Source organism: Nelumbo nucifera, chromosome 6 (genome assembly GCF_055504915.1).
Source record: "Nelumbo nucifera cultivar China Antique chromosome 6, China Antique-T2T, whole genome shotgun sequence".
NCBI classification, from domain to species: domain Eukaryota; kingdom Viridiplantae; phylum Streptophyta; class Magnoliopsida; order Proteales; family Nelumbonaceae; genus Nelumbo; species Nelumbo nucifera.
In genome coordinates, this window is record NC_142654.1 from 10,373,008 (window position 1) to 10,385,086 (window position 12,079).

The following is a 12,079-nucleotide window of genomic DNA, read 5'->3' on the forward strand; positions in this document are numbered from 1 at the left end:
ATTACCAAAGTGCCCACCTGAATTTTTCTTATTTACTATTCCTCACCCATTTCTCTTAGACCATAATTTATCAAAAATACCTTTACTTTCTCCAAACCAAACCAACTAAAATAACAAGAATCATTATATATATATACACTAACATGAATGTATCTCTTCATCTTAAAATATAAAAATTATCCACTCCTTTCTCCAATAAATCAAGAAAATCCAAATGAAACCATAAATTTATATGTATAAAAAAGAAACCTCTACCATATCATTTGCATATTGAATCTAGCCAGAAATTTGCATGGATTTATTGGGGCAACCGAGAGGGCTTCAATGTTATATTTGGAAGGAGTACAAATACAAATATGTAGAATGCAAAACCTTTTTGTATATATTTTCACTGTACATATTTGCACTCCTTCCAAACTGAGCATATAAGTGCCCAAAATTGGCGAGTACCTATTGTCAATAAAATACGTCCAACACTCTACCAACAAGATCTGACACCGCACATCTCAGGCATGGCAGATCCCAGTCTCATGGTGAGATCTACGGTATCAGATCGAGTGGGTGGATCCGCTCAATCATTGATTCCTATAATGGCTCCGCCTCGTTCTTTGCTATCTGCCTAGCCGTTTCCTATTCCTCGTGGCTCGTGGGGCTGAAGAATTAATTGTTTGTTTAGTAGTTCGACTATTCGTTGGGTCTCCTGACTTGCTTGGTGCTTTTAATGACAAAAATCATAGTTTTTACGATGCTGTTTAGCTGCAAAGCAACTTTTCTAATCCACCAAATCTGTTTTTCTTAATTGCAGAAGTTCAAGAGCTGGGAAGTTTGGATATAAATCAATCAACATGATCCAATTTGGGCAAAAAAGACAAAAGAAACTGATCTTTTTCTGGTTATATATACTTCTGCTGCTACTGGGTTTCTTCAGATTTACGCGGACATGGCCGAAAAGACTGAGATTTCGAATCCGAAGCTAGTTGTTCATGACAACGATGGTGATGAAGTTGATTTAAAGGGTTGTGAGGTTAGAGAGATTGCAAATTGGTCCAAAGAAAAAGCTTATCGTTCTCGACATGAACGGCTTGCTCCTTCGTAGGGTCTACCGTTTCGACACTATCAGCATGCCAAAGTCTCGCCAGCCAGATGGGATATTTCACAACTATTTAGGTGATGTAGATCGACCGATCGTCTCTCTATTCCATCAATTTCATTCACTTTAAACAGACAGTTCACACTTGAAAATTGGATCTGGTTGGAACCAATCTTATTATGTTTTGCCAATCTTGTTTCAGTGTTCAAGAGGCCATTCTGCGACGAGTTCATGCAATTCTGCTTTGAGAGATTTGAAGTCGGAATCTGGTCTTCTGCTATGGAGTCAGTAAACCAATCTTTGGTTCTATATTCTCCTTGGTCTATTAACTCTTTGCTTGTTTGTTAAGACAGTCTAATCCTTCTTATGGGTTTCTATTAACTGGGAACTTTGGTTTAAATGGGTTTTGGTAGGACCAAAAACAATGCACAGATTCTGGGTTCAAGACGTTGGAGAATAAGGGCAAGCCTCTCCTTTTGAAGGAGCTGAATAAACTCTGGAACAATCAGCACTTAAGTCTTCCATGGCGAAAGGGGCGGTATTCTGCATCTAACACCTTACTAATCGATGATACTCCTTACAAAGCTCTGTTGAACCCGGTAAAACACAGTTCAGACTCCCTGAATCTTGACTGCTTATAATCTCTTCTTTTCTTGGTAATTCATTCCTTTGTTTTTTTCACTCATCTTCTAAAGTCTAAACACTGGAAGATCTCTTTCCTTTCAGCCCAACACTGCAATCTTCTCTGATACATACGAAGTGGAGGGCACTTCAGATATATCTTTAGGTGAGATTTACATTTTCCAACCAAGGAGCTAGCCGTTTGTTAACGGCTGAAATAGTTGAGCTGAATAACTTGTTATTTTGTCTTTTAGTGGATAAGAGACAAGTCAATAAGTCATTCAGTTCAGCCCCTATGTTAAGTACCAACGTGCCGGGTTTAAACACATGATTCGGGTAGTTGGATTAGTTCTGACAAGAACCCGAACTAATGCTACTTTCTGATTGAGTAGGAGCTCATGGTGAACTCAGACTTTACCTAGAGGGCCTGGCGACTGCAGATGATGTCCCCTCTTATGTGATGGAACACCCATTTGGTCAGCCTCCAATAACTTGTGTTCATCCGGACTGGGACTTCTACTTGGACATCATTCAGTATTTGAATGCTGGATCAGCGGATAGAGGAGAGCACAGCAGCAAAGATGATAGACTCGATTATTAAGTATTAAGTTTGGTGCTAAATTAGATGGTTGGACCGTATGAACCGGGATTGACAGAAAATTGATGTTTTGATATTTAAGTGGGTTAACATTAACAACGTTGGTATTTTAATTGAGAATTTTCTTTTCCTTTTTTATAATTTTTATTTAAATGAGTCGAACAATAATCTAATGGCTGGCTTGTGATCCACTAACCAAAACAGTTGTCTGGTAACATTTCTTTTTTATGGATCAGGAAGTGTTATAGTGCTATAGTGCCGGTCATTGCTCCAGTAAGAGTCAAGAGTCCATTATAGATGGACCAGGTCCGATCCAATTCGACAAATATTTTGGACCATTCTGGATTGCAGGACTGGCGCAAATATATTCAATGTTTGGATCGTCCAAACTGTTCAATGTGATTTTAATTTAGATTGGGTTGAACCCCAAACTATTACTTATGTCAATGGATTGGACATTGGTTCAATCCGACTTAATTCAATATAGATCTATTATTATAAATGAACCAGGTCCAGTCCAATCCAATAAAGACCATTAAGTCTGGACTGGTCTTATGTCTTATTGGTGCATCTCATTTGTTTAAATTAATTTTAATTCGAATGGGTCGAACCCAAATCTGGTCCATTGACACCCCTAGAGCTAGCAATTCACTCGACCAGGATTCAACCATGTGGATGAACCGACTTGATATATGCAGTGTCAGATAATGCTATTATTAACCAAAATACATGGTTTTCCCTATAAGGCCTCTAGTCATTAACTCAGCACCCTGGCCTTTGGCTTGCGGTGCTTGCAAAAACTCATAGAAGTGATACATAGTGAGTAGAAGAGTTAAAAATAGCGGATCAATGAAAGAAAAGAAAAAGAAGCATGAATAATTATCATTATACATAAAATGAAAGAAAAAAGAAAATAAATGAAGGAAAAACACAATGGGTTGAAAATTGAACCCATAATCAAAACTATAATATATAGATTTTATTTAGGTTTCAGTGTTAAGTTATTCGTTACAGAAGGATCAAGTAGGAAAATGAAAAATGAAAACTTTGATAAACTATTAGTGGCAACAAAGCCCTCACTAGCAAATATATTGATCTATCCAACTCCAGTTTATCTAATAGCTTAACCTTTTAGATTGAATGGTTCTTTGAGATATTCTTTTGTTTGGAAATGTTATTGTCACGTAGGATGTTTCTTGGAATAACAGCAATATCTTCTATTTGGTACTAGTGTTTCATATCTGTTTTCAGCACTGGTACCCATTATAGGAAGTCCACATTACTGCCACATCATGTTTTCATTTGCAACAACGAGCTCCAATTTGAGAAAACATCAAATTCTGTTCCAAACCATGTCTTTTCGATTTCCAAGGCATGGCTTAGAACACCATTTTTTATGGAAAAATAATTTTAAACATATTAACATTTTCTGGAGCACCGATATTTCCAAAGTGATGCTGATAGGAAGTCCACATCACTGCCACATCATGTTTTCATTGGCATCAATGAGCTCCAATTTGAGAAAACATCAAATTCTGCTCCAAACCATGTCTTTTTTATTTCCAAGGCATGGCTTGGAACACTGTTTTTTATGGAAAAATAATTTTAAACATATTAACATTTCTTGGAGCATCGATTTTTCCAAAGTGACGCTGATAGGAAGTCCACATCACTGCCACATCATGTTTTCATTGGCAGCAACGAGCTCCAATTTGAGAAAACATCAAATTCTACTCCAAACCACGTCTTTTCGATTTTCAAGACATGATTTGAAACACCATTTTTTATGAAAAAATAATTTTAAAGATATTAACATTTCCTGGTACACCGATTTTTCCAAAGTGACGCTGATGTATCAGTATTTTCTGAAACAATGGCATTGATACCAAACGCTGCCCTAATCTCGTTTTTTTTCCTGTTATGTAATGATCCACTTATCCTTAAAATAATTACCCTGGGCTTGAATTATATCATATTTACATCATTACAGGATTGGGAGCCACGTCAAATCGGATGATAGGTTGATTTATCCAGGACTAAATCATTTTAATTTTCGTAACCGTTCTGCGTGGGCCGTGGGCCTTCAATCTCAGCAGTGAACACCCTTGTGTTTAAGCGACAAGTGAAAATTGTAAAAAACATGGATCTGATTATGGATTGACTGCATGATTTCAGTTGTTGATACAAATGAATTGAATGGCCGACGCAAGTGGGCCAATGAATCTGACCGAGCCCAATCCATTGGCATTGGTAATGATGACTATAGATTTGAGCGAATCCAAACCGTTGATTTATTAATAATAGCATCTCCTCCAACGGGATATGAATCGATCGATTGTGGTGGGTTCTCCAAATCCAACAGTCCAAATGGTTTTGAACGGTCTCGTATCTACGAGAACAAGACACGTGCCTTGGGAGACGAATATCTGCATGTGTCCAGCAACTTTTAGCACGCAAAATCTCGGCCGAGGCCGACTCGTCTCGTCTCAAGTCGAGACTCCAGCAATTTCTAAAACCCTCTATAAAACCTCTTCAGATCTCCACCATTGCTTCAACAACAGTGTGAGGCAACTATTCAGTTCTTGAAATCTGGAGTTGGAGCACAGCTGCGACTGCAAAACAACTGATAAACGGTCGGTCTTCGGCCGGCGATGGAAGGGAACTTGTCAAAGGATTCTGTTTCGTTTGATCGGGTGGTCGATGAAGACGACGAGGGAGGGAGAAAGAGGGCTGAGAGGAAGGAGGTGAAGAAACCGCACAACCCAGACAGAGTCAAGTACATTGAGAAGCAGCTCTGGGACAAGGGTGTGCAGCGCATGGAACGTCACCCTGTGGATGGGCTCGGCGGGCTTGGACAGCCCCCACCCAAGTCCGGTCACGGTGGCAAGTACACTTGGGAGGATCCGTGTGATGCTGCCGAGAATGAGCTTTCGCCTACGCTGCCGGCCATCGACGAGGGAGATCCCAACTATGTGGAGGAGGAGGAAGAAAAGGGCGTTGTGAAGGATGAGGAGCCCCAGGTTGTGGGAGAAGTGGAAGTTGCTAAGCTTGCGCAGGATAGAGAGGGGGTTGCCAAGCTTGAGATCAATCCGCCTCTTGGTGTTTGAATTTGTTAATTAGCTTTGGGTGTAGATTGTGAACTACTATGTACAATTCCTTCTTTCTTCAATAAAACTTTTACATATCCTTGTATGTAAATAATTTGTTCATACATGTTGAATGAATCTGTGACTGAGAGTTGCGCTTACTGCTTTCTCTTTTCTATAAAACTTTTCCCGCTGAAATAGTATTACTATTTAGCCTTATGAAGCTCTGATGGAAGACAGATGGTTGATGAAATGTTCAAGAAAGGAAATGGAGTAGCTCTGTAAAATGGATTTCACTTCCCCTACTGAGAATTCTGGAATTATGTCTAATGCGGGCAACTATAACTAGGCCCGCCTAGTGTCGTTATCTCGTGAGTTGAAAAGACGTGCTGTGTTGGTCCACGGCGCGTTCTTAGTATGTGTTTGCAACCGTTCATGTTTATTGAATAAACGTTTGCACTTATATGATAAAACGGATAAATGCATTAGGCGTCATTAGGCGTATCGGTGAATAAAGCCGTTTATGAAAGTTTCCAAAAAAAAATTTTTACAAACGGAATTTTATTTTTTACGTTTTAGACGTATTAGAAGAGCAAGAGAGAGAAAATGTTGATATGTACTAAACATTACCTTAGTCATGCCTCTCCTCCGGTTAGGCTGTGGATTGCGCCAAGTTGTGAGAGGATTAAGTCAAGTAATGAGAGGTTAATTTTTTAAAAAATTTAAAAAGATATTTAAATTTTTATTTGATATGATTTTTGATGTATATAATTGTTTATATATACAATTAGATCTATTCACGGGCCGAATAGCCCATTGGTCTGACTTGACCCTCAGGTTTAAACAAAATTTTAAGCCTGTGGGCTCGAGCCTAGTCTTTTTTAAATAAGCCTGACCCGATGCTATTACATATATAAAATTATATTTATATTATATATAATAAATGTTAATTTATTATTAAGAAATATAAATTAATTTATTAAATTAATATAGTATTAATTTATAAAAGTATACTAAAATAAGACATGCATCAAAATAAGAAGTCTTAAACAATTCAAAGGTTTTTTTCTCTTAAATGTTTTTTTAAATTAATATAAATTAGTTTATTAATTTATTAAATTATTACTAAATTAAGAGCCAAATTTCATATATACAAGAGTCAAATTTTAAAATAAAATTCATTTCTAAAAATATAAATTCTCAAAATATTCAAAAACATATGCTAAGATTTATTTAGCATTCATCCATGGAATCACTCTACTGCTCTTCGTTATATTAATTTAGATTTAATTATTGTTTTTCATAAATTTAATATAGTGCTTCACCGTGGAAGCACTTTAATGTTTTTCATAAATTTAATAGAGTGCTTCACCATGAAAAGGATAGAGACATCTCCCCATGTCTCTAAGGCTCGTAATTCATAAACATAAAGACACTCAGAGTTTGAAGTTACTTTGAATGATAAAAATCCTCATATGCAATTCAGAAATCACATAATGCATTCCAGTTTTGAGGTATAATATTACAACGGGCTGAAAACAGTATGAACATAAAACCCTAAGTTTGTATGCTCGGCCAACATAGAACATAACAGGGGAGTGGGTTAAGTTCCATATTCAAAATAGAGTTTGAAGGGGGCAAGCTCCGGCGGGTTTCAGATCTGTTACCGGAAGGTAGAAAATGAGAAAAAACAAAAACAAAAACAAAAAAATAGGGTAAAAAATGAGAAAAAAACTGATATGAGAACTGAGAATAAAGAGGGAAACTTACCTTCGGTAAATAAATCTGCCAGAACGATCGTTGGCGTCGACCGGTGGAATTCGAAGGGGGAAAGTTCCGGCAGGTTTCAGATCTGAGAACGGAAGGTAGAAAATGAGAAAAAAAACAAAAAACAAGGTAGAAAAAACTGATATGATGATGCAACTCAAGTTGTGAAAACACTCTGAGAACTGCTGAATTATCCTGCAGGTATGATTAGCACAAGAAAACCACACAAACAGAGATAAGGAAAGAAAGAAGCCAAGAAAAGAAAAGAAGGAAAGGAGAGAATGTATGTGTATATTTCTGTATTGATTCAACTCAGTACAAGAGCTTTATAACAGCTCGTCCAACTACCAGCTCAACTAACCACCATCTAGCTCATGCCAACTAATATAACAAACATAACTGTCTAGCATCCCAACAAAATTTCCCGCCACTTTCTATGCTACATCAAATCCTCTCCCTCAAGAACCTTTGTCCTCAAAGGTCAAACCCAGTATACTTCTTGCAGAGATCATAATAGAACTCCCAAGTGGCAGCTTCAGGAGGGTAATTCTGCCATTTGACCAAGACCTTTGTAGCAGCCACCTTCCCTCGCTTGACCATATGACGATCAAGAATAGCTTCAGGGACTTTTGGGGCATCGGAAGGGACCATGAAAAGAGGCAAATCAGAAGCAGCAACATTTGAATAATTCTTCTTCAACTGGGATACATGAAACACATTATGAATCTGAGCTCCAGCAGGCAACTCGAGCTTGTAGCCAACAACACCTATCTTGTCAAGGATTTTATAGGGGCCATAATACTTGGGACTGAGTTTATGATTTGAGAGATCAACAATGGTGCTTTGGCGATATGGTTGCAATTTAAGGAATACCATATCCCCAATATTGAAGCACCTTTCACTCCGGCGTCGGTTTGCCAACTGCGCCATTCTATTTTGAGCTCTCTGCAGATGAAATTTAAGAGATTTCATCATGTTCTCTCGCTGGTGGAGACTGCGATCAACCTCAATATTTTTAGACTCCCCTGGCAAATAAGGCAGATGAAGAGGAGGGGGCTGCCCGTATAAGATCTCATATGGAGTCGTACTAGCAGAGGTATGGAAGGTGGTATTATACCACCACTCAGCAAGAGGAAGCCGTTTACTCCATGAAGTAGGCTGATCATGACACATACAATGAAGATATGTTTCGAGACAGCGATTGACAACTTCCGTTTGGTCGTCTGTTTGAGGTTGATACGCAGAGGAATGAAGTAATTCAACACCTTGCAATTTAAACAACTCAGTCCAAAATTCAGAGAGGAACACATGATCCCTATCAGAGATAATGTATCCGACAACCCATGGAGCTTAAAGACCTCATTAAGATAAAGTTGAGCCACTTGCAGGGTTGTATATGGATGTCGTAAAGCCATAAAGTGGGCAACTTTGCTTAAGCGATCAACTACCACAAAAATAACATCCTTCCCAAAAGAAGTAGGCAACCCCTCAATAAAGTCCATTGATATTGCAGACCAAACTTTATCAGGGATAGGTAAGGACTGCAGTAGACCAGGATAAGCAGAGGAATCATATTTGCAAGTTTGACATGTACTACAGGACCAGATGTATTGGTGACGATCTTTAGACATTCCCTTCCAATAAAACAGTGACTTAATCCTCTGCAAAGTTGTTGCATGACTAGAATGGCCTCCAAATGGTGAATCATGCATCCAGTTAAGAATAGACTGCTTAAGAGCAGCAGAAGAACCCACAACCAATTTCCCTTTTCTGCGCAATTGACCATTACTCCAAGTATAATGAGGATGAGCTGTTGGAATTTGTTGAAGCTCAAGGATCAGTTTTTGTAAAGCTGAGTCAGTATTCCAAGCCTACTGCAACTGTTGATACAAATCTGCATCTAGTGCACTCAAAGCCAATAACAGAAGTTCAGAATATTGCAGCCTTGAAAGAGCATCTGCTATCTTATTTTCCTGCCCCTTTTTGTACTAAATTTCAAAGTCATAGCCCATCAGTTTTGCCATTATCTCCTGCTGTGTTGGAGTCGAAATATTCTGGTCCAACAAATATTTGATGCTCTTTTGATCTGTCTTTATAATAAAATGTTTATTCAGTAAGTATGTACTCCATTTTTGGACTACAAACAAGACAGCTAGCAACTCTCTTTCATATACTGATTTTGCTTGATGCAAAGGACTGAGGGTGCGACTTATATAAGAAATAGGATGATTATCCTGCATAAGAACTGCACCAATACCCACACCTGAAGCATCATTCTCAATGACAAAAGTCTTGGAAAAATCAGGAAGAGCTAGGACTAGGGCAGAGCAAAGAGCTTCCTTCAATTGATCAAAAGCCACTTGGGCCTGTTTCATTCCATGAGAATTGATTTTTCTTGAGAAAATCAGTGAGAGGTTTAACAATATGACCATAATGCTGCACAAACTTCCTATAATATCTTGATAATCCCAAGAATCTCCTTAGCTGTTTCAAGTTAGTAGGTGGAGGCCAATTCTTGGCTGCTGAAATTTTAGTAGGGTCAGTAGCAACCCCCTGGGAAGAAATAAAGTGCCCCAAGTACTCCACTCTAGAAGCAACAAAGGAACATTTGCTTCTCTTAACATACAAAGAATGCAATGGCAGATACTCAAAAACAAGTTCCAAATGATGTAGATGAGTCAGCAAATCTATACTATACACCAGAATATCATAAAAAATGACTAAGACAAATCTTTTAAGATGTTGCTTAAAGACATGATTCATCAAATTCTGAAATGAAAATAGAGCATTTGTGAGACCAAAGGGCATTGCCAAAAATTCATAATGCCCTTCATGTGTCTTAAAATCTGTTTTGAATACATCCTCCTTATGCATTCGAAGTTGGTGGTAACCAGATCTTAAATCCAATTTAGTAAATACACTAGCACCAGATAGCTCATCCAAGAGATCATCCAAAAGAGGGATAGGGAACTTATCCTTCACATTTCTATTGTTTAATTCTCTGTAATCTATACAAAGGCACCATGAATCATCTTTCTTTCCCACTAGAACAATAGGAGAAGCATAAGGACTTACACTAGGTTGTATAATACCTTTCTCCAACATTTCATTCACCAACTTCTCAATAATATTTTTCAGTAAAGAAGGGTACCTGTATGTCCACTTATTGACAGGGAGAGCCCCATGTTCAATTGGAATCTTGTGATCAAAACCTTCTCTGTAAGGAAGCAAGCTCACAGGTTCTTCACATGCATCTGTGTTTCATATTCTAACTCGGTAATGAAGCAATTGACTTTATATTCTTCAGTCAATTCCACTCTGGTCAAGATGTTCTCAAACTGCTCCATATATTCAACAACAAATCCTAATTGTTTGAGCGACATTAATTCTGACATTGGATCATCAAAGGCAGGGCCAAACCTACTCGCGATGGCCTTAGCATAATCCTCCCAATTCATGGGGTCATTAGTGAGTCTAGACTTCATCAAAGCGTGATGCCATTGCAGTGCTTTACCTTCTAGATGAATCACTGCCAATTTGACTTTAGCAGCAGACGAAGTGTTATCCAAAGAGAATAATTGGTCACATTTGTAAAGCCAATCCTTCACATGGTCCCCATTGAATTTCGAGAAATCTACCTTTGTGAGCCTCGTGGAGAAGGAGGAATCAGAGAAGGAATTACCATCTCCACCACTTCTTGGGTGTCCTCTCCCTAACGTCTCCCCTGTCTACTCATACCTTGCTTGTTGATTAACCAGTGCCATTATCATATCCTTTAGCCTAGCGATGGATTGATCCAATCAAGCATTAGTTTCATTCAACTTCCTTGTTAAAGATGCCTCCACTTCTTGAATGGAGGTTTGTTGTCGTGTCGAATCTACCATGATCCAGAATTAGAACAAGCTCTGATACCAATGGTGCAGCTCAGGTTGTGAAACACTCCGAGAACTGCTGAATTATCCTGCAGGTATGGTTAGCACAAGAAAGCCACATGACTAGAGATAATGAAAGAAAGAATCCAATAAAAGAAAAGAAGGGAATGAGAGAATGTATGTGGATATTTTTTTATTGATTCAACTCAATACAAGAGCTTTATAACAGCTCGTCCAACCGCCAGTTCAACTAACCACCATCTAGCTCATGCCAACTAATATAACAAACATAACTGTCTAGCATCCCAACAGAATTTCCCGCCACTTTCTATGCTACATCATCTGAGAACTAGAATAAAGAGTGAAACTTACCTCCGGTAAATAAATTTGTCGGAACAATCATCGGCGTCAACCAGTGGAACTCGAAAGGGGCTCCCACTCCGACAAGTTTCAGATCTAAGAACGGATGGTAGAAAATGAGAAAAAAAAAACAAAAAACAAGGTAGAAAATGGGAAAAAAAAAACTTATTTGAGAACTGAGATTAAAGAGGGATACTTGCATCCGATAAATAAATCTATTAGAACGATTGTTGGCGTCGACCGACGGAACTCAAAGGGGGCAATCTCCGGTGGGTTTTAGTTCTAAGAACGGAAGGTCGAGGGTTCAAGTGAGGCTGAAATTCGAGAGAGAGGAGTGAGAATAATCTGAGAGGGGATAACCTTTTGGGTGAGATCTAACAGGACGCTCCGCACAAGTCCCTCTAATTCGCATATGGGAGGACATGCAGCGCGTTTACAGGCATTGGGATGTTTTTGGAGGGCAAAACAGGGGGGGGGGATGCGAACTGTTGCTTCAGAAAACGTTCTACCTGGCAGTAACATTTTTAAATTAAAAAGAAAAGATACCATTTTTCAGAAAACGGTACTTCCAACCCACAAATATAAAAGGGTGCTGTATATGTAGCATCGATGCTAGACATATACTTATTGTTTGGCTTAAAAACTGCTATTTTTTACTTAAACTCGATTAGGAATATTGAAACTT

The 12,079-nt window shown here is 38.4% G+C and overlaps 2 protein-coding genes across 2 annotated transcripts; both read left to right on the forward strand.

Moving 5' to 3' along the window:
* Nucleotides 1-940: 940 nt before the first annotated feature.
* Nucleotides 941-2,484, forward strand: LOC104587544 (uncharacterized). The gene is made up of 5 exons (XM_019196678.2): nucleotides 941-1,019; nucleotides 1,293-1,378; nucleotides 1,504-1,689; nucleotides 1,817-1,877; nucleotides 2,104-2,484. Exons 1-5 carry the CDS (start codon nucleotides 941-943, stop codon nucleotides 2,310-2,312), a joined length of 621 nt encoding a protein of 206 aa, XP_019052223.1. The 3' UTR covers nucleotides 2,313-2,484.
* Nucleotides 2,485-4,960: 2,476 nt separating this feature from the next.
* Nucleotides 4,961-5,416, forward strand: LOC104591302 (uncharacterized). The gene has a single exon (XM_010250110.1). The coding sequence runs from the start codon at nucleotides 4,961-4,963 to the stop codon at nucleotides 5,414-5,416; it is 456 nt and encodes a 151-aa protein (XP_010248412.1).
* The last annotated feature ends 6,663 nt before the right edge of the window (nucleotides 5,417-12,079 follow it).